Source organism: Neofelis nebulosa, chromosome 8 (assembly GCF_028018385.1).
Source record: "Neofelis nebulosa isolate mNeoNeb1 chromosome 8, mNeoNeb1.pri, whole genome shotgun sequence".
NCBI lineage: Eukaryota > Metazoa > Chordata > Mammalia > Carnivora > Felidae > Neofelis > Neofelis nebulosa.
The window spans coordinates 76,973,698-76,997,669 of NC_080789.1; the positions used below are offsets into that span (position 1 = coordinate 76,973,698).

The 23,972-nt window shown below is 35.7% G+C and overlaps 1 protein-coding gene across 3 annotated transcripts in view; it reads left to right on the forward strand.

Annotated features, from left to right (window-relative positions):
- SYT10 (synaptotagmin 10) overlaps positions 1-22,304 on the forward strand; it is a 70,890-nt gene extending 48,586 nt beyond the window's left edge. The window contains exons 4-8 of one of the 3 annotated variants that reach the window (XR_009265788.1): positions 6,168-6,288; positions 9,601-9,772; positions 12,520-12,649; positions 14,543-15,296; positions 15,666-15,775. Coding sequence is in view for 2 of the 3 variants with exons in the window: in XM_058743125.1 (XP_058599108.1) it covers positions 6,168-6,288; positions 9,601-9,772; positions 12,520-12,649; positions 15,666-15,737 (495 nt within the window). In the remaining variant the exon portion in view is untranslated. Of the gene's footprint in view, positions 1-6,167; positions 6,289-9,600; positions 9,773-12,519; positions 12,650-14,542; positions 15,297-15,665 lie in introns of all 3 variants that reach the window. The other 2 variants (XM_058743125.1, XM_058743126.1) reach the window with 2 other exon arrangements.
- Positions 22,305-23,972: the final 1,668 nt, after the last annotated feature.

Below are 23,972 nucleotides of genomic sequence, written 5' to 3' on the forward strand. Positions count from 1 at the left end.
ATTCCATGATTTTCTCAGGTGCATGGATTGTGTGGGTCAGAAAGAAATAAAGATTTTATAGTAGTTTGAATGCAGCAGACCCACTTTGGGTCTGCACTGCACCGTAGCTTCATTTTGTGAGCAGGTGGATGAAACACTGGTAATTTAATGAAGAAGCTCATTTTGATCTAGTAACACATCGTTTAACAGTGTGAGGAAAACCATCCGTTTTCTTACCAACCAGGAAATGTGAAAGGCAGGCTGCATTTAGGGTGTTAAGTGGATGTGAGGACTGCTGTCACCATGGCAACCAACTGTTTGTTTAAAATTTTCTTTTCAATAAGTCCTAATGATTCTTACTTCCTAATAGATCTCTGAATCCAGATCTTTCTTCAGCCAACACCTTCACACACCTGTTTACTTCAATGGCCCCTCTCTTTTTTTCATCCTAACCTAGCCTAATCACAACAAAGAAATGTTTTTCAAATATTATTTACATTACTGTCCTTATTTTTTGAGTGTCTGTTTATGCCAGGCGCTTTACATGCATGATACCTACCTTGTGAGGCAGATGTTATTATCCCCATGTTGTGATTGATCCGAAGTTCAAGGAGGCCATGTATTTTTGACACGTAGGAATTAGTACACGGAAGATGTAGGATTTTAACTCTGGTTTTTCTAATCTGGAAACTTATACGCCCTTTTCATTCTGCCAAGCTCCTACTCTTTCTTGTTACCGGTACCATAGGAGCCACAGAATAAGCTACCTATAGCCTTACATGACCTCCAACATGTTACCAAATTCCTTATTTCTCAACATAAGCTGCTCATTCTTATTTGTAAATATCAATCATAGTACTCACATACAACACTATTTCTCTTGTTCTCTGTCAAATCCCACCTCTTTAGACTCTCAAACCCCAACATGATGTTCACCTCCCTCCAGGAGTGCTTCCCTTGGTTATGACATACTGTAGTTACCAAGCCTTGAATCTGCCTCCTCTCCATCTCTGTACTCAGTTGCTACAGTTTGACCTTACTATTAGCTCCGTCCTGGAAAAGGATTGCCAATGACTTTTATTTTTATCTTGGAGAGTGGTACGTGGAAAGAAACTTTATAACTGTGACTATGTTTATGAGGTTAACTATAGCCAGTTATTAGAAAAGGATCTTTATCTACCCAGCCCTATGTCTGTGGAACCAGGATAAAGAAATCAAACATACGGTCCCTGACTCAGCCTCAGTGTCAGACTTTTTCATAAGCCCTTCTCCCAAGTATGCAGTTAAAAGATTGTCACTGTGAATGTTCCACCAACTACATTAGTGTGTATGAGAATGGTCTTCTTACCCGTAAGAAATTTTATGGAACACTATCCTAGACTTAAAGCAGGTTTTCAAATGATTATTTTCCCAAAGATACAATAGTTTCTCAAAGATTAATATGGGAAGTTCATGCTTATGTAGAATTGGAATAAGTGAGGTTACCCACAAATAAAATTTTCAGAAACTCAAAGCCTTTCTCATTTTAAGAAACTAAAACCCCAAATTACCACTTCAAACATTTTAAGGAATTTCGATAAAGATAACTCTAAAAATTAGGATATACTTCTCTACCTTCTTAAACAGAACATATGGAATATTTTTTTCTTAGCTTAATGACTCAAGAGTCATCATTTTGAATACTAATTATTGTTGAAGTTTATAATAAAATGCTGTTTTTAAGTTTCTAAGACATTATTAGTGTTAGTTCCCCTTGATACAAGATGATTCCAGATTGTCATCGTTTTTAGAATGTTTCCTTCTTTCTTGTATGAATATTGTCTCTCTAGCCATCATTTATTGCTGCCTTCACCAGATCAACTCTGTTTCCCCATCTCCACATTTCACGTGTGAGTTTTGACCTGCTATTGATTGATATGCCAAGTAAACATTGTTAGAATTTTGTCTAAAATAATAGTAAATGGGTGTTGAATAAAAAATGAAGTAGAATCCTTTTTTAAGAGAATTTCATCAGATAACTGTGTTATATTTATGCCATATGTTCAGAGACCTTCCAACTTATTTCCTGATTCTTTGCTGGACACTGAAGGGTTCAGATTGTTGGGGCTGAGTGTGGCCTTATAAACTGCAGTGATCTGGGGCAGAGAAGAGGCAGGAATTAAAATACACTCAGCTCCCTGGAGTGAGGCCATCAACACGGGGACAAACTCTGTCAGGGTACTGAGCATTAGTGCATGCTAGTTCACAGGACTATAGCCAAAATCCGGAGTTCTGCTGTTACATTTGTTAGAGGACCTTTTTAAAGGTTATATGGCCATTTACCTTCATTAAGTTCATTTTTCATACTTATCTCTTAGATCACTTCCAGATGTAAAAAGTTCTAGAATATTGGTATTTATCTTAGAGAGTATTCTGCCCTTTACAGTATATGAGCAGTTTCAGTTCTTTTACATTCATACTTCCTGAAGGAAAAATCTAGTCTAATGAAGACTAACTTTTGTGCACTTGTTATGCATGCATATTATACATTAAGCATTACCACCCAGTCCATTCCAGTTTCCTTAAAACCCCTGACCTCATGGAATTTAAATGCTTCAGGTGATTTCTTACTACTACAGTAGGCAAAAAGCCTGCTAGCTTGTTGTACAGAGCTGCCTGGAGATGTTCTTTAATCATGCTCTTCGCTTTCAGTTGATTTAGGCTAGTACTTTGGTCAACTCCTCAGTTTAACCTCTATGTTTACCAATACCCGTTAATAACAGATAGTCAAAATTATGTTGCAGCTGGATCCATAGAAAGGACCTTTGAGAGATGGGACCAAATATGGTAAAACTTTCTTTGTTCCAACCAGTAAGCATGTGATATATCTAGAAAAGTAGACAAATTACTTCCACAGATTGTTTAATGTGTAAAAGGAAAACCATATCAATCACCACACATGAAAGTGTTTCGTTAATCCCTTTGATTTCTCTGTTTGTGTACCTTTGTCTGTTTGTGGTACATTCCCTATTGGACTCTAAGCATTTCATCTATGAGACCATGTCTCCTGTTACCTTCCAGCTTCTCCATCACCATCCCCAACTGATAATTCCTGGAAGGAGATATACACAGTGAGAGAAAGGGGGATGGCTGTCAGGTAGAAAACTTTAGAGAAAACTCTACCAACTCAGGCAGGTGGTGGGGAGGGGGGGTGCTCCTGGGTGGCTCAGTCAATTAAGCTCCTGACTCTTGATCTCAGCTCACTCAGGTCTTGATCTCAGGGTTGTGAGTTCAAGACCCATGTTGGGCTACATGCTGGGCATGAAGCCTACTTAGGAAGGAAGAAAGAAAGAGAGAAAGAGAGAGAGGAAGGAAGGAAGGAAGGAAGGAAGGAAGGAAGGAAGGAAGGAAGGAAGGAAGGAAGGAAGGAAGGAAGGAAGGAAAAGAAATACTTGGAAAAAGAGACAGAAAGAGAAACAGGAAGAAAATAATCAGATAGAATAGGATCAGACTTAATTTCTCAGCCTTTCAGAGCCTACTGCTTTCCTTCTCAACTGACATCTCCAAGGACAGAATCATGCCACATCTACTTGGCATCTACGGCACCTACCAGTGCACCTAGCAAATAATATTCATTAACTGCTTGGTGGTGAAAAGAATGAATCCTTTGTAAGAGATTATATTCTTCCTGTTTTTCATCAGGCCTCTCCTATTGGATCTTACTCACTATTTGGGGTCTGTAGCAATCCAACAGCCCAGAGGAGACCCAGTTGGATATATCTTTGTTTTAAAACACATATTTTTTACTAATGTTCTTAAAAAATAATAGCTGCTTTCCTTCAGTATTTTTTTTTTCATTTATCTAGTACTTACTGAGCTTCTCGTATGTGTAAGGCACTGCTCCATGTGATAGCAATACAGCCATGAACAAAACAGCATCCTTTATCATATGCCAGACACTATGTTGAATGCTCTGGACTCTATTTACATTATCTCATTTAATGATTAACACCACTGTTGAGTGGGTATTTTTCCCAATTTAAAAATGAAGCTTCAGAGATTCAAAGTTGAATTAAATTTCCTGGATCTCACAGCTAGGAAGTAGAAAACAGGAGTGAAACACAAGGTTAACTGGCTGTAAAGTTTATGCTCTTAACTACCAAGCTCCACTACTTCTAGAGCCTGGATAAAGAAATCAGAATTATAGAAGTCAGAACCTAAGCTGGAAGAATAAGTCCAGGAAATGTGAATAGTTTGTCATGAAGAATTTTTTGGAACCTGTTTCTATGGGCCTGGGTACATAAGCAACTTATTTCCCACCAAATTAAATCTACCATATATTGTCTCACCAGGGATGATTTGATCAAATCCTGTAAACAGCTCTTTTGGAAGCATCTTAAATGTGCATTGTTCACACTCATTTTCATTTGTCCACCATCTACGCAGCCATGGAGAGGAAATATATCTGTATCAGGGTACTGGACACAGTTCAAATTCATATTTGATACAAAGCAGATCAATTTTTGTCCATATTAACTAATAATCTTTTCATTCCTTCCAAAAAATGTACTGAGAGCCAGCTATGTACCATGTACCTCAGAAGGAAGTAGCAATAAGACAGACAAGAACTCTGATGTCCTAACCTTAAATATGGGAATCAGAGAAACAAAAAATGAATTTAAAAGATTATTTCTGATGATAAGTGCTGTGAAAAAATGTAAAGGGTCTGTGAATAGTTGAGCATAGGATAAGAAGATGGAAGGAGATGCTATTTGAGCCGAGTCCTGCATGGTGAGAAGGAGTCATCCACAAAAAAGACATAAGAGAAAAAAAGAAAATGCAATTGGCAAAAGCAGGAACAAACTTCATTTGTTTGAATAACAGAAAAGAAAAAAGGCTTTTGAGTCTGCATCAGAGTAAGCTGAGAAGAGAGGCAAGAAATAAAATTAGAAAGATAGGTAGGATCCCTATCACCCAGGGCCTTATATGTGTCACCTTGTAATGCATTGTCCAAACCAAAGACATATTTAGTAATTGAAAGGGATGAAAGGGGCTCCTGGGTGGCTCAGTCAAGTAAGCGGACTCGATCTCAGCTCAGGTCATGATCTCACAGTTTGGGAGTTCAAGCCCCATGTCAGGCTCTGCTCTGGTGGCGCAGAGCCTGCTTGTGATTCTGTCTCTCCCTCTCTCTGCCCCTCCCCCAGTTCATGTGCTCATGCGCGCTCTCTCTGAAATTAAAAAAGGGAAAAAAAATTAAAGGGGATGTTCTTTTTTAAAAATTTTTAATGTTTTTATTTATATTTGAGACAGAGAGAGACAGAGCATGAGCATGGGAGGGGCAGAGGGACAGCGAGACACAGAATCTGAAGCAGGCTCCAGGCTCTGAGCTGTCAGCACAGAGCCCAACGCTGGGCTTGAACTCACAGACTGTGAGATCACGACCTGAGCTGAAGTCGGACGCTTAACCGACTGAGCCACCCAGGCGCCCCGAAGGGGATATTCTTAATAATTACACCAGGAAAGTAGGTACAAACCCAGAATTTCCCAGATATACCAAGATTTATAGTTACCCCACTTATATACCAGGAGTTTGAAGTTTCCAGTATAGTTGTGAACCCTTAGATGGTTTTAATCAGAAGAGTAAAATAATTTGATTTGCATTTCATAAGTGATAATTTTGGCTCCTTCTGAGATTGATCAATTTTAGAGACTGATAAAGTAATCCTGATACTCCTAGAGCTAAAAAGAAAGTCACTAATTTGGATATACTTTGTAGACTTTGTTGACAAGACATGGATTGGATGTGTAAGGGCAAGGGAAAGAAGGAAGAAAAGTGACTGCTGGACTTTTGGCTCCAGCCTCTGGTTGAATTATGACATCATGTGCTGATTTGGGGGAGACTGACAGAGGAATTGGTTTCAGAAAGTGAATGGCAATGAATGGAATCAGCAGTCTGGTTTTGACTATAATAAGTTTGAGATTCCTGTTAAAAACACAAGTGGAGAGGTCAAAGAAGCGACTGGACTATACTCCCTTTTTTTACTCTGTTTAGAACAGCTTTTGGCAATGTCATATGTATCCTTAATAAGACAATTTGGAATGACATTCAGATATTCTATTAAAGTGATTTTTTACTCAACATCTTCAATTATATTTGGTTTTCACTATCTGGTGCTTGAAATTACTAACATTACCAATTGCCTTTCTAGGAAAGTATAGATCTTGGTGAAATCATGTTCTCCCTTTGTTATTTGCCAACTGCTGGACGTATGACATTGACAGTCATCAAGTGCAGAAATCTGAAGGCTATGGATATCACTGGGTCATCAGGTATGTACACAATTGGCCACTAGGTCAAGGGTACATTCTCAAATTCCAAATAAAATATTTCATATATACAGAACTATATGGCTGTTGAATTACTGAGTTCATTTGTCTATAGTTCATTTGGACAAAGTACTCCAAATCACCTGTTTTATTTATATTATCATTTCACAATTTTTAAAAGATGTTATCAAATAGATTGACTATGAACTTGGATTTTTATTTTTTCTTTCTCTGCTGATCTAGTTCTTTCTCAAAAATTCATAATTTACCAATCACTGCCCTACTTCTAACCAGTCAGTTGGCTTATAAAAGAAGATTCTTGGACTTCAAGCTTGCATTACCCTACAAGTATGAAAACACATTTAGACTTAATTTATCTCCCTCACCTGATCTATAGAGAAATAACAAGTTTCCAGGACCATCATGTGCATTTATTCTTACCACCTTTCTAAATAAGAATTGGGGCAACAGTAGGGACTGAAAGAAATAATAAAGTAACGAAATGCTTCTTGAAGTTTCTTAAGGATGTTCTTGGAGGAAATTTCTCTTATGCTAATTTTGATAAAGAGGTAAAGCCACACCATTCTTTTTTATCCCTTTGTTTATTTATATATATATTTTTTAAGTTTTTTTTTATTTTTGAAAGAGAGAGACAGAGCACGAGCAGGGGAGGAGCAGAGAGAGACAGAGGCACAGAATCTGAAACAGGCTTCAGAATCTGAAACGCAGGGCTCGAACTCACAAACCGTGAGATCATGACCTGAGCCAAAGCCAGACGCTCAACCGACTGAGCCACCCAAGCGCCCCTATCCCTTTGTTTAAATCACAACAGTCTGGAGGGTTATATGTTAACTAAATATGTGAACTCTGGCACAGGTCTATGAAGGGAAAAATGGTAAGGATAGAAGAGGGAGGTCAGTAAGCATGTGTTGAATTAAACAAATAAAAAATGGTAGTGGAGATACAGGAAAGGATGACCTAAGGAAACGAATCTATAACTTTATGGTTCTACAGAACAAAAAAAATAAACTAAATTTGCAACAAGCTTAAGGGATAGAGCTCCAGGATATACTAAGTGAATAATAATAACAATAATAAAAATAAAAAGTGAGGTGCAAAAATAAATACAAAAATCATGTTCCTTTCTGTGTAAGAATGGGGAACACTACAATATATATTTATGTTGTTAATATTTGCAAAAGAAATACCAAAGTGATACACAAAAACTAAACGGTGGAGAGAGAGGTATGGGAACAGATGGGAGGGAGACTTCCAATTGTAAATTTTTCTCTATCATCTTCACTTTTAAACTATTTTGTGAATTATGTTTTCATCTTTTTTAATTTGCAACACATAATTGATATATAAAGGTAGAAATAAAGTAAGTAAATTTCACATTTATTTTGGTGAAAAAGTCTTGGGACAGTAAATGTTGAAGAACTCTGCAAATTATTGTTTATTCTACTCTTTCCACCATGTATCAAAAGAGATCAAATTTTGAGACAAGCAGACAGCATCAAAGTTATAATTAACTACAAGAGTACTTTTTGTTTATATGAAGCTTTTCATCAGAGGAGTGCATGCTCGGAGAACACCACCTCATTAATTCTCACAGGAGGCTTGTGAATCAACTAAGGAGCCAGTAAATTATCCTTGTCACTAGTAGAGAAATGTGGTCAGAGACATGATGGGGGTGGTGGAGGATAAATCATGCCTTGTCCCCATTGTTAATGAGAGGCCTAGGCCTGGGGGCTCATAGACCAAAGAGTATCAGAGAAGTGAGTTTCTTCCTTAGAACATACTTCCTATTAAAAAACTGAAAAATAAATGGGAAGCAGTCACTGAACATTACCATTTTACTTTGTTTTCCTTTGCATAGTCTATTTCTAGTCAGAACATATATTTTACCCCTTGATGGAAATGCTTATGAAATATACACATACATTTTTCTAGCGCTTAAAAGGTGTTCATTTGCTCAAATAAATTTATACTGCCATGATTTTGGCTTATTCTAAGGAAATGAGACGTGTTACTCCATAGATGGAAAGGAGAAAAAACAAGAATGAATGTAGAGCAGTCACGGATTTTCACCAGATAGCATTCTCACCCCAAGGCCAACACCCCCTCCCAAAACCACACCTGCTTCTCATAAAAAGGTACAAAAGTAAGGCTTTTACAGAAACGTTCATATGATTCTGCATAATTTTCTATAATACTGGACCAGTTTTTCTACTTAAGGTGGCAGAAGACTGGAGATGAGTCAGTGGGGGCAGAACTTGTTAACATTTATTTGACCCCTTTGGCCTATAAAAATATACTCCAACTAAATTTTTCTCTTCCAAGTCGGCATCATATAGGCAATGTCATATCAATAGGTTTCCTTAAGAACATCTTTAAACCAAATATTGCCTTTTTTTTATTGTATACTATTGTATAATACCAAATACAATGTAAATAAATATAAATACAATGTATTTAATATATTTGTAGTGACCTCTTCTTCAATCTGAGCTCCTTAATCAAGCACCAACATGCTGACTGTAAAATTAAACTTCTAATTTTAGTACCTTTCCAACAATTGAGGAAATTCTAACTAATGTAGTTTTTGCTTTCTAATTTCTACTTATTGTATCATATATATACATATATATATATACACATATATGATACAATATTGCTCTTCACAAATTTTACTCTTATCCTAAATCATTTGAAGGAAATTAACTTTAATGCAATTATTCTTACTTGTTAGGATTATATTCCCTAGAAATCACTTTTAACAAAATATGTCCTCAAATAGCTGTGACTAAAAGACACATTATAGTTCTGGACTTGCTCTTGATAAACTAGTAGGTTTTCTCTGTTGTATTAAAAATGAAATTAATTCTTTTCTGATTCTTTCAGGATAAATTCTTACATTTAAAGTAAGAAGTCATGGGGCGCCTGGGTGGCTCGGTTGAGTGTCCGACTTCCGCTCAGGTCATGATCTCACAGTTCGTGGGTTCGAGTCCCGCATTGGGCTCTGTGCTGACAGCTCAGAGCCTGGAGCCTGCTCCGGATTCTATGTCTCCCTCTCTCTCTGCCCCTCCACTGCTTATGCTCTGTCTCTCTCTGTCTCAAAAATAAATAAAACATTAAAAAAAAATTTAAAGTAAGAAGTCTTAGTCTATTGCCCAAAATAAGTCATTCGAATTTAAAACATAATACTACAAGGCTTACTATACTACTTTCCTTATTTAGTTACAGTTACCTACAGTTTGATTTATGTCTTGTACTATTACTTTCATTTTAATGAAATTACCTCACTACTCCTAGATCCTTATGTCAAAGTGTCTCTGATGTGTGAAGGTCGGAGATTAAAAAAGAGGAAAACAACGACGAAGAAAAACACTCTAAACCCTGTGTACAATGAGGCTATTATTTTCGATATCCCTCCAGAGAATGTGGACCAGGTCAGCCTCTCCATTGCAGTCATGGATTATGATAGGTATGTGTATTTCTCTCACTGAAGAACAGCCCTGTGTGGTCATATGTAGAGCAAATATAGTTTTTCTGGTTATTTACTGCTACAACAACGGTTTTAATTTAAACTGGAAGAGGGAAAATTTATTCATTCAAAATTTATTTTTCCCATGTTATAATATTTCTTTTTTCTTTTCCAAAAGAAGTCATTCTTAAGTTGAAAGACAGGACACCTGGGGCTGGTGTAAGGGTGGTGCAGAAGTAGTATGGAACCCATTACACAAAACACTATTGTGATGTCCTTTTACAGTAACAACAGAAATTACAACCAATCAAGTTTGTTTTCCCAACGGGGCTGGAATATGAATTTAGTAATTCTTTTTTTTTTTTAATTTTTTTTAACGTTTATTTATTTTTGAGACAGAGAGAGACAGAGCATGAACAGGGGAGGGGCAGAGAGAGAGGGAGACACAGAATCTGAAACAGGCTCCAGGCTCTGAGCGGTCAGCACAGAGCCTGACGCGGGGCTCGAACCCACGGACTGTGAGATCATGACCTGAGCCAAAGTCGGACGCCCAACCGACCAAGCCACCCAGGCGCCCCTGAATTTAGTAATTCTTAACCAGGCTCTATCATTAACTGGCTGTGTGAAAGGGCAAATTATGTAATCTCTTTGGGATTCACTTTTCCCATTTGAAAGACATTAGCATATTACAGGACCATTAACAGTGAGTATTAAGAGTGGAAGGTGAATAACGGCCATAGGAAGACAGCCATGATACCTTCATGTCACTCTTAAAACATGCTTTGTGGATAATTCTTCCAGCTCACACACTTTGAGTCACTTCTTTCACAAAATCAATGGCAAACTCCCAAGTGCACATCTGAAGTTTCTTCCTGCTTTAGCTCCTACTTTATTATCCCATTCTTGCCTGGTCTGAAATGTTACCTAGCTCTATGTACCCTATCCCACCCATGCTTCACAGCTTCACACACACACACACACACACACACACACACACACACCCCTTTTAGAAAAGAATACTGTATGTTTAACCTACAAAATTATCAGCACACAGACAGTGTCTTACTACATTTATTTTGTTCTAATATATTCAAAAAGAGTGCTCCATTTTATGGTATGATGAAAATAGTAGTAACCAGAACCCTGTAACCTAGAGAAATTGATATGCTATCCTCTGGCTCAGAGGAAATGAAGCACTAAAAAAATAAAATGTTTTATACCATCTAGCTGCAATTAGTTTATATCACAGCTTATGGGGAAAAAATTTACTATTTATAGAGAGAGAAATCTTGAATTGGTTAAAATTTCAAACTCTAAAAATGTTGCAGTGTTTTCATTAGAAGCCCGTGTTCTGTTTTACCAAAAAATTACTCCTATTGATTTAGCACAGCAGTGACTGCAGGTAGATACAAGTGAGTGTTTGTCATGCAGACAGTTTTAGGGAAATGGATGCTAACAGTATATAAAACAGAAAGATTTGAAAAATTATTCCTAAAAATACGCTTGTTTGCGAAACTTTATATGAAAGAACCACGATACTAAGCATTCATATCTACATCAATGACAGGAAGAAAGTAACGAAAAGATCTTAAAATTATCTCAAAAGTCTCCTTAGAGATGTCTGTCAAAATAACCCTATAGAAATGCCCTTAAATTACATTCCATTCTAGGAGCACCTGGGTGGCTCAGTCGGTTAAGCATCTGACTCTTGATTTGGGCTCAGGTCATGATCTCACAGTTAGTGGGTTTGAGCCCTGCATCGGGGTCTGTGCTGACAGTGCAGAACCTGCTTGGGATCCTCTCTGTCCCATCCTCTCTGCCCACCCCCTCAAATAAGTGAGCGCGTAAATAAATAAATAAATAAATAATAAATAAATAACATTTCATTCTTGCGCAACTTAGCACATGCACACTTGAGTCAACTGTCTTGATTCATACCCTGCCTCTGCCTCTTACTAAGTGAGTAGGGGTGGGTCCCTTAACTTCTCTGGGTGTTTACTTTCTTTATTTGTAAAATGAGATGACGATAATGATACTCATGGTCATGGTGTGAGAATTAAGTGAGTTAGTACATTTAAATTACTTACAACAGTGTCTGGCACATAATAAGCTCTCAGACATATTAGCTATCATTGTTATTTTGATTTGTTGCTGTGAAAACAGGACAGGAATAGAAAATAGGAATGTTGTGCAGTGTGCTCTGGTGCCATGCAATAATAAATCAAATGCTGTAGTAGCCCTGCCCTGTTTAATTGTAGTATAAGCAGTAACATACGCTGACATATCACTTAGAGTCAATTAAATATGGTCATTTATACAAGAAAGTGGGTACTGACCTTTTGATAAGAAATCTAAGCATCATTATAAAACATTAAGCCTTGTGGAGAAAAAATGAGAGCTGATTTATGTCACTTAAAGTTGATAGTACTGCTTCCAAATTCAACAGTACAGGTAAGGAGCAGTGTTTCTCATTCTAGTTTATTGTGACATGTGCTCAAGTTACAGAGAACTAAAATGGTTTATGTGTGCTCCTTTTACAAATTCATATTTGAATGCTGATCTTGTGTAGTAAATTTTGTGTCCTTAAGATTTTTAATTTGACCTAAAGTAGTTTAATCTGCAGAATCATTTAGAGCCCGTTACAAAATCCAGTGTTTAAATCATATGCTTGAAATTCTGCTAAGATGTATGAAACTCCATTTATCTTTGAATGTTGGAATGAAAGTGTGATATCCTCCGAATTGTAGGGTAGGACACAATGAGGTCATAGGAGTGTGTAGAACAGGACTGGACGCTGAGGGTCTTGGGCGAGACCACTGGAATGAAATGCTGGCCTATCACCGAAAACCAATAACACATTGGCACCCCTTGCTGGAGGTATGCTGTGATTCCCCGACATCTCTCTCTCTCTCTCTCTCTCTCTCTCTCTCTCTCTCTCTCTCTCTCTCTCTCTCTTTTAATCTCTTTTGCTTAAATATTATTTATCTGCCAACATTTGTCTGAAATTTTATATATTCATCTATTTTTTTAAACAGAGACTGCTCTTACTTCTGTCCCACATATTCTATCATCCAGTATTCAGAGTTCTGTGTGCCTTGTTGTATTTTAGAAACCACTAAACTTTCTGCGTTTGATATTCCTTTGGACAGTAAGCTCATGAAAATTGCAAGACTGTCATTATCTTTACATAGCCTGGAAACTTCTATCAATGAGTAATAGAGCAAGCAAGTAAATTTATTGCTAACTGGAAACCGAATTTTGCTGCTTCTCTTTTGTGACAACAGCCACCTCACCTAAACATCCCAAGAATCCTTAAATAGAAGTAATATCTTCTAATACATCTGTGTAAAGGGACAGGTATATCTCCCAATACTCTGGTCAGGAAGTGAAAGTGCTCACAAGTATTTAGAATGTTGAGACATCAGCATGCCTGAGTTCAAAGCCTGGCTCTGCTTTTTGACTGTCTATTAGAGAACTTTGGACATGTTACTGTAACCTCTCTACATTTCTGCTGTTACTCTGTAACAGTAGTAAACTCAAAGAGTAAAACTAAATAAAATGCCAAATAGTAAGTGCTTAGCAGTCTGACATAATGTTAGCTCTGATTACAACTAACATTAATAGTTATATTAACCAGAAGTATCAATACCAGTTTCTATCAGGATTTTTAGGCTTTAAGTTACTTGTCAGTACTTGATACACTGAATGTTGCTAGATGAAATGACTTTCTTTCTCAAAGATGATTGCTGGAGCCTCTTGAAGAGTCACAAAGTAAGTCTTTTATGTGACCTGAGAGATAATGCAGGTTGACAAAACGTTGTGTGGTAGATGATGGAATTTATGCAATTCGATAAAAATAGTTATGACAGCCACATAGTAAATGAAAAATACTCTTCCCTATGTTCACCAGTAAGATTCTGCTTCTTATCTGGCACTAAGCCCTGGGTTGAATGAGAAAGGCAGCACAGTGTAATTAACTAAATGTCAGAGGGTCCAGGTTCCTTTCATCTTAGTCACAAAACTGTGACCTTGGCTGTTACTCAGGACATTATAGGGAAAATCTGATGAACCCTATATGAACAGTGCATGTTCAGGCAACAGAGGTGAACTGTTATCATAGATATCTGCTTATATATATTAATGCTCTTAATCTTTACCACATTTCATTTCATATAAATCATAAAAGATACACATATACAAACAAAAATGCACATTCATGCAGCACTTTCCCTCAAAGTACAGACATGTGCATTCTCTAATTCAGCAAGTCTTGGGAAAGTTGTGTTTCATGTCAACAGTGTGTACTGTCTAAAGTATACTATACTTTTTATTATTTGATCACTATCCATTTTCCTGCTTCTCATCTTGTTTTTACTTAAAATTTGAAAAGTGAATATTAATTCTAAGAATCTAGACATGAAAGTAAAGTTTGCTGGGCAGAGAACCACACTGGAAAGTGATGTGGGTTCTAATCCTTGCTTCTCTGGCTGTCTAATCCTGAGCAAATCACTTATTCTATCTACAGCCGCATTCCTGCATATTTAATGAAAATAGAAATGCATGCCCCTCCAGACTTCACAAGAATTATGTAAGGAGAAAAGAGATAATATGAGCAAAAACTTTTCACTAATAACAGGATAGGGTTTGTGTGACCCAAGGTATATTATAATTACTTGTAAGTGTTTAATAAGCAGCTCTACATTTATCTGGTGAAGGGGAGCTATGGAATAGGCATCTGTTTGTGTCTCAGGACATGTGAACACTTTTCAGTCATTGTAGGACATACAGGAAGAACAAGCTACAATCTGGGCATCAGAAGAAGATCCCTGATATTTTTCTAGCAGCTGAGTATCAGAGGACAAATGGGACTAAAGACTATGTAAATATACTTTCTCCAGCAAGTAGCTCCTTTTTTCCAACTCCTGCACCTACATTCATTGGTCAAACAGAACATATGGACTAGAGACCTAAGAACTGGCTGGATTTTGCATTTTGGGAAAGTGGTGAGTGTATAACTATGTCTTTTGTTGACAGAGGAGGGATTAAAATAATAAAGGAACAATTACTCGAAAACAGGGTAAGTTGGCGGGACAGAGACTAAAGCATCATTTAGAAAATCTGGCTACTTCTACCTAAATAATCAAAAGTTTATCCTATTGTAATTGAACTTTTTAAATACATGTAATATTTAAGAACCATGAGAAATTATTCTTCAACCCCCATGGCTCCCATTTGCCAAAGTCAGTCCCTGTTGTTTCGTTAATGACCCTGATAAAAATCACCTCCTGCCTTAGAACAAGTGCAATGCGGTCTCTTGTGCCTTGAGCCTTCTTGCGCTTACCTAGCAAGTGTCCTCCACTATCACAAACCATTAATTATTTTGCAGTGAGAACATTCATAGAATGTGAAATGAATCTCTAGTCATGAATAATTGTGTGTACAGTGTTGGTCTGCATGCCATTTTGTACCATGCTGTGTCTACATCTCCGTGAGATGTCTGTGCCCCATCGTGCTGCCTGAGAAGGTGAGTTCTGGAGGGTGGGGGTATTTATGTATATCTTCTCCTCAGAGACTGCATATCATGGGTGAAAATTCACTATTAAAAGGTAACAACAGGGGCACCCTGGTGGCTCAGTTGGTTGAGCATCTGATTCTTGGTTTCAGCTCAGGTCATGATTCTCACAGTTCGTGGGTTTGAGCCTTGCATCAGGTTCTGTGCTGACAGTGCAGAGCCTTTTTGGGATTCTCGGTCTCCCTCTCTCTCTGGCCCCTCCCTGCTCATGCTTTCTCTCACTCAAAAAATAAATATACATTTTTTTAAGAGACAGCAACAACTACCCACTCTGTTATTTTTTTGCACTAGATCATGCATTATGAAATTATTGTCTTTCAGTTACCTGGCCGGGCAACCAGTTTTGATAGTCAAGGATCCTGTCCATCTCCCAAACCACCTTCCACACCATAATGCCTCCAGAATAAAGACCATTTTAATAAGGACCCAGGACCATGTGCTCATCAGATCAGAAAAAGAGTGGAAGGTTTGATTTCCTCATTTAAAATATATCCTGATAATGAACAAACTTGATGTACAATTTTTCATTTGCTTTTTTTTTTTGTCCCTTCTTTAACTTTGGACATCTTAATATGTTTTACTTGAATACAAACAGTCCTTACTTTCATAAGGCATTTTATTCTTCATTTCATATACCTATTAGCACAAAGGTGTTTTAATAAGTTGCAATTCTTTGCATAAGAAATACATTCTTTTAAAAGAATCCATACTTATCTAAAATTAAATATAGTTTATGCTGCTATTGTATAAAGTAGCACATGTCACTTATGTATGGTTTTGATTTTGTTACAATGTTCATCTCTAGTCGCACAGATGGTTCCATATAGACTTTAATGGAAATTTTGAGCTTAAACAGCATTAAATCCTTAAACAATCAAATTAATGTTACTTATCTGATCATATATTCTTTCATTCTCAGAAAATTAGGTCCTTAGTGAGGTTTGGCTCTGCTAAACTCAAAATTTTGTCTCTCAAGCTCATTCTTTGAAGCATACACGTAAAGCTGTAATTTAAAGAACAATTTTGAATTAAACTTAAGGAGTAATATTTAGTAGCTGGAAAATGGAGGTTGAGCCATTTGGGCTACCATTTTATACTGTCTTAATGTTACAGTGGTTCAAACATCTGTTGAACTGTTTAACTGATATTTTCAAAATTCTAATAATCTTTATCTCAAATGTAGCGTTAGTATTCCTAAGTCAATAGAATGAGAAGTCATTTATTTTTTAAGTGTTTGTAAAGTTCTCAAGTACTGTGACCTGTATATTTTATGACATAAAGGTATTACACAGATCCTGTATTTCTGATAGAACATACTACACCAAAGGTACAATAAAATGTCTGTGCTTATTGTCAATTAGATTGTACATAGTAATGGTGACTTTTAAACCCAATCAGAAACTAATCACTAGAATTGGGTATTTTCCTAAAGAATGGATGACTTATTTTTCAGAAAATTCTATACATATACCATAAATAACATAACTTCCACATTTAATAGAAATAAAAATAATTCTAAAGGCCCAGACCCACAATCCTTTCATGAAAGGTATTTGCCTTCATAAGGATCAAGGATCAGGCCAGGAGTTGTAAAAACTATGCAAATGTTTTTACATGACAGAACTTTCTTTTAAATCAGGTCAACTTTTTATTGTCTCATTTCTGGACCCTATCTGAAGGTATCCATATTGAATGACCTCAACCGTATTTTTGAGATATATGCAATGGATAGTGCATATTTCAAAACTATCTCAAGATAGGAGGTTAAAAGAACAAAAAAGGCAAGAAAAATCTGTATTTAGAATGTAAAAACACATTATCAGAATGAGAAAATTTTATCAGTAGTTATAAAATTTTGATTTTAGTAGAATCCCTTATTTCTACATGTTAAAAAAAAAATTTAAGCTGTGAAATTTTGATCATGGCATCTCTCATCTGATGGCATTACTGTTAATCAAGATGTAAATATTTTACACATTAACATTTTAAAGGCAAACACAATTCCCTAAAACTTTTCAAAAATGCCTGTATCTTCCTAACAAAAGAAATTATTTCTAGCTAATATTAGCTGATAAAAAATAACAGAAGGAACTTGTTTGAAAATAATTGTCTACCTTATGAAGTTTAGAAGAACCATTTGCTATAGCAATGACTATATACAGAATGACTGAAGATGATCCTTCAATTTTGGAAATCTTTGTTTCACTAGGAAATAAAAATTGTCAAATGGGAAGACAAGCGATACTCAATAAAATAACATTTTTGCTGACAGATGTTTTATTAGTAGATATAGCTGCAGCCTATAACTAATTAGCGACTGTATTTCCTTATATCTCCTATAATAATTATTTTCATCTGAAAACATATTTTAAAGGACTTTTTATGCATTCTTAGGAGCTCCTGCTTTTCTTTGCCTCCTATGGAGAAAAAGCCAATGCTTGTGATGAAAACAACACAAACCAGCCAAACAGGAGACTTTACTATGGGGATTATAGATAAAATCTGTTTTTAGGGTAGTTTTTAAAAACTGTTTCCTAGGGATTAGAATAAACCCATCATGCCAAGTATTTGTTAATCCTGTGAGACAGATGAAAAGAAACTTTACCACAGCTCATCTTTCATGCAACGCATGAGGGACGTTTACCCTCCTATTCATAAAGCGTGATCATTGAAAATAATACGTCTTGTTGCAAAAACATAATCCTACCACTTTCAACACAACACACCCTCATTCTACACAGCCACACACCGATTCAAACTGATCCTCCTTCTGCTTGTAATTGAAGATGGAATGTTTTGAATTTCAGTATTTAAAATTAACATTTTAATGACAACGCTGACCCATTATGAAGTTGCAATTTGGGTATATAATGAACACCTAATTTCAGGGACTTATTCAGGGACTTGTCCAATATAAGTCTAGGAAAAGGGAGCAAGTGTTGATTCATTTTGTAACACTGATCTTCTTTTTGGTTTTTAATTTAATTTATTTTATTTTATTTACTTGTGTGTTTTACCTGATTCTCTAAATAATCAGGGGAATGAGGAAATTGAATATGAAAGAACATTAATGTTTGTGGAGTCTACAGTCCTCTCACCAAAATCTGAACGGACAATGCTTTTTACACTAGTTTCTTAATATTTTTCATGACAATTTTAATCTTCTTTGTAAGGCTAGCCCTGTTTCTGATACTTTGTTTTACATGTAAAAACTCATGATACGAATGCATTCACAGTTCAGTAAAAACTATCATTACGACTATGTCAGGGAACCAGAGATGGAACGCAGAGCCAAGCATCCACTTTCTCATGCAGTTTTGGCGAATGTGCGTGTGTTCTAGTTACTGCAGGGAGATCACAGTTGATCAAAACTGACTCAGGTTTTAGATAAAAGCAAATATATTTGAACCTATTTGGTTATGATACTTGTCATTTCCACCTTGTTTATTCTCCTATAATTTTCATTATTTTAAGATTTTGCAGACTCAATAAAGAACAATCTCGTAAGACGTTACCTTAATGATGAGTTCCTTTAAAAATGAAAAAAGCTAAACTTTCACTCCCTTCTCAACTTCTGCTGTCCATAAAACAAAATATAACTTATTTCAGAATGGGTTATCCAAAGAGCTGAAGGCTATTGCAAACAAAGGGATACAAAATCTTAACTTTGAACACATAGTCATTTCTTTACCTCTTTAAGGAGCACTTGATGTCATCTAAGTGCAGTACGTATAGTTTCATGGAATGGCATTCCATTTTTGCAACCTTAATTGTGATTATTACCAGGTAACTTGACTACCTGAGAATTAAGACAAAAAACAAAATAGACTTGATAAGGATTTCAGGAAGTCATTCAGCCTCCACTAAATCTAAAGACAATGTGGAGATCTGTTTTAGTCACAACTTGTTCTTGCAGCAGCTCTGGTTATCCTGATGTACTTCAGTTGATCTAAACTTTCATAGATTTTAGGCTAAGAATTTATTGCTGCCAATAAGAGATGATGCAGAAGTATGCAAAGTAAAGTAATTTAAAGTTAAAATCTACATGGGGCACCTGGGTGGCTCAGTCAGTTAAGCATCTGACTTCAGCTCAGGTCATGATCTCGTGGTTTGTGGGTTCAAGCCCCGTGTCGGGCTCTGTGCTGACAGCTCAGAGCCTGGTGCCTGCTTCGGATTCTTTGTCTCCCTCTCTTTCTGCCCTTCTCCCACTCCTCTGTCTCTCAAAAATAAATAAATGTTAAAAAAAAGTTTTAAGTTAAAATCTATGTAACTAAATGGTAGTTAAACACAGATGTTAAAGCACATGGAAATAAAGATTTTGAATGCAAAATCAAAATATTCTTTGTACTTTTAACTTTTGGTGGAATACAAATCTTCTAATACTGTCCAAAAAAATTCATGACACAGAATTTTAATAGTTCCTCAGTGACATGGCTCAGGATATGATTCATCTGAACCTACTAAGACCCATTCTTCAAAAGAAAATAGTGAGTTTATACTTTACATAGGAAACAGAGCTGATTAAACTAAATTCTGTTTCCAATGTATTAGTGATGCTCTTTAACGTAAGAATTTTCTATTTCATTAAAATGCTTTTCCTATATTAACTCAATTTTATGTTAATTACAGTGAATAATAATTTAATAAAAGACGCATTGATAATACTTGTCATCCACCATTAACAGTTAACCAAAAAGATGTGTATTTGAACAGTGGCAGTAAAGTAATACTCAGCTCAAGTGTTTTCTCATCAGAGTAAAAAGGTGTTTTTTTCATTTTCACCCTGCTCATCATGAAGGTGGGTAACCAGGGTTTGATTTGATGGCATGACAATACCATGGTATAGAAACTTCAAAAAGAAAGAACTAAATTAAGGACTGCAATGAGGCTTAAGTTATTGCATGCAAACATTTTGAATACCAGAAATGGTGTTTGAAAAAATAAGTAGGTGTTTAAGAGAAAAGATAGGCTTCTTTATGCTTGAGATGATTTAAATACCCTCCTACAAGGAGGAATTGATTAGAGTAATTCTATTTTTATCTATATTGAAATACTGGAAATGACTAACTATTGATAGATCTATTGATAGATACAGATGGCACTTGATGTGGAATTGTTTTCATCTCCAACTGACAATAATTGCTTCTAAGCTCACCTGGGTATAAGAACTCTCTCCGAATAACAAACTATGCCTGATCTTATGAAAGCGTAAAAAAATATGTCATTTTCTTTAGCAATTTTGTTGTGATTTACATCAACTGTGCACAGAATCCCTATTTACTGTACAGGGTGGTGGATTTCAATTATTCAACTTCATATTTTTGTTCCCTCAAAAACAATTTAATGGATAATGAGGCATATTATAAAAATGAATGAAAAATTCTTAGAGAAGTAAGTCTCAATGTTGGAAGGTTAATACAGATTTTTGTTTTTGTTATATATTTCAAAAATTTTTTTTTTATTTTTTTTATTTTCCCAGTCCAAACATCAATACAGAGTTTGGCTATGATTTTGCTATAGAATAAAATTTGTGAACCAAAAACAACAGAACACTATAATCACTAAGGCTAGCTAAAGAATCGTTCTTTATAAAAATTGAATGATTTATTCTATTTATATCTATATAGATCATTTTGTGGGTTTATTCTTTTCCTTAAAAAGACATTTTAAGCCTTCCACTTATTTTTTTAGATTTATATTCAAGTTAGTTAACATACAGTGTAGTCTTAGCTTCAGGAGTAGAACCCAATGGGGCACCTGGGTGGTTCAGTGGGTTAAGCATCCAACTTTGGCTCAGGTCATGATCTCACAGTCTGGTCCGTGAGTTCAAGCCCTGCGTCAGGCTCTCTGCTGACAGCTCGGAGCCTGAAACCTGCTTTGGATTTTGTGTCTCCCTCTCTCTCTACCCCTCCCTCCCCTTCTCTCTCTCCCAAAAATAAATAAACATTAAAAAAAAAAGGTATTTAAAAAAAGGAGTAAAACTCAGCAATTCATCTCTTACCTAACACCCAATGCCCATCCCGAAAAGTACCATCCTTAAGGCCCGTTGCCCATTTAACCCACCCTCCCCACCCACCCCTTAAGCTGCCCATTTAAAAGACACAGGAATCTCCATTAGGAATAGCTTCATTAATTCTATCCCTATATAAGAAAGAAGCAGATAAACCAACTTTAATATACAACACATTTGCATTTATAGTTTTTTTTATAAACAAAAAGTCCAACACAGTTCATGTCATTTGCATCAACTTTTTACTGACCCTTCCACCTGAGAGAAGTGATGGGGTTCATCTGCAAAATATGGGTAAGTTATGGAACACAGTGAGTGAGACTGTCTTTCAAAATGAAGAATTGAGAGGTCAAAATAGAAAAGAACCAACTCACATTTTAAATGTGATGATTCCACTAATGAATAGTCCAAGATATTTGCCAATTATTCTCAACTGCCAGAAAACATAATTTCTTTTCAATGCACACATGATATTGAATAATTTAGATCCATCATATTTGATCTTTTTTTGGTATCCTTCAGTCATTGTTCATAAGGTGACTTTTTAACTGAAGTTTGTGATGTAATACGTAGCCATTGTTCAAATCAATATCTTTGACTTCTGCATTATAGAACAGAAATTTTAAAATCTTTTGAAATTCGTGTTTCGGGTTTTTGTACATGGTAACCAGCCAATTGTGAAACTTGACTGCACATAATTGTATTACTTAGAACAAATGTTTTGCAACCACCTTTAAAAGATGTTACACATTTCAGTATTTTTACAATGTCTTCTTTAGAATGTGTGAATATTTGTCAGGTTCAGATGAATTATGTAACAATGAAACCTCAAGCTGTTATGAAGTGTACAGTTTATGATTACTTTTGTAAAAGAAAATGGAAAAGCACTTGAAATATAATTTTACTGTTTCCTATGTATTTTGAAAAATAAATAAAGTGATTATAAATTATTTTTGTTTGTCCTCAAAGAAAATACCTTTTTCAGATTTCATTGTGAGACCTTTCCTTTGATAAAATTTTCTTTAGCAGTCATTATTTTTGGCACTCCAAAGAAAGCAGTGTAATTTATTTATCAATAATTCACTAACTCAAGCAACTGAATATACCTTAAAAATCTCAATACGCACAAATTTTTCTTTCACAAAACTATTAATGTACGGTCCTAGATTATTTCCATTGAGGAGTAAGGAAATAATCATTACCTGAGTGTTAAAGAGGTAAATACTAACACATATTAGCTACGTTTGTTTCATATGCAAAAAAAAAAAAAAATCCCCATAAATAGAAAGTGATCTAGCTGCTGGAGTATACCCATTATTTTGTTCATTTGTTCATTTTGTTTTTCCTCAGATTTTCAAAAATATTTTCATAAGGAACAACATAGGTGTTGCATCTAGTTTTAGGTGGTCAACAGAGCACTTGACTCAAAAGGAAATCATGATCAATGATAAACTGGATGTTCTATACTAGAATCATTGTTCAAAAAAAGAACCAGCTCATAAGAAACAGCAAGTAAATCAATCTATGCCTCTGGATAGAATGTAGGATAAAGAGTTAGTGATGTGACCTGTCTGGCCTTGCTTAAGTTTCTACACCCAAAAGTGTGTGGAGCCCAAATGAAATCTAAGTTGCTTCTGAAAAGAACAAATGGCTTTTTCTTTGTTAGTATTTCCAAATATCTCCCCAACAAATGTTTAGATTTCTATTCACATTGATTTAAAATTTAATTTCCACTAACAATATACGATAGTTTCTAAGTACTTTAGTCAGTACTTGTGGTGTTATTAGAATCTTTGCCAATTTTTTTTTAATCTTTGCCAATTTGAACATGACAAAAATGATATCTCTTCAAAGTTTTCTTATTTCTTTTTTTTCTAGTGGTATTGATCACTTTTCATAGGTATTATTTGAAAATCTGGATTTCATTAAGATTTTCCCCATACTCTTCTTTATTGATTTTCAGATATTGTTATCCCATTTTTAAAAATTTTAATTTTATTTATTTGTGAGAGAGAGAGAGGGTATGAGTGAGCAAGGTGAAGAGAGAGAGAGAGAGAGAGGGAGAGAGAATCCCACGCAGGCTCTGCACTGTCAGCGTGGAGCCAGAAGAGGGGCTGGAGCTCACCCAATGCGAGGCTCAAACTCATGAACCATGACATCGTGACCCGAGCCGAAGTCGGACACTTAACTGACTGAGCCACCCAGGTGGCTATTATCCCTATTATCCCATTTTTTTAAATGCAGGCAAATTTTTCATTTGATCACATCTTAAACATACCCCATTCTGCTAACCACAAGGTATAATAATTAGGTTATAATCAGAAAAGCAATTTATATAATATATATGATTAAAAATAATATACATTAAAAAATACATGTGAGAAACATAAAGCAAAGTGCAATCAAAAGCTATCCTCTCTGAAAAGCATGAGTTGTTATTTGACAATTTGGGCTGTCACCACCTGTGTATCTGAAAGAATTTAAAAGCATTCAATTCATTAATAAGCAATTAAAAATTCATTTATGTGCTAGATTTGAACAGTTTTGATTCTATCCACTCTCAGAAAATATACAACAGGACTATATACCCATCAATATCTACAGAGAATAAAGCCAAA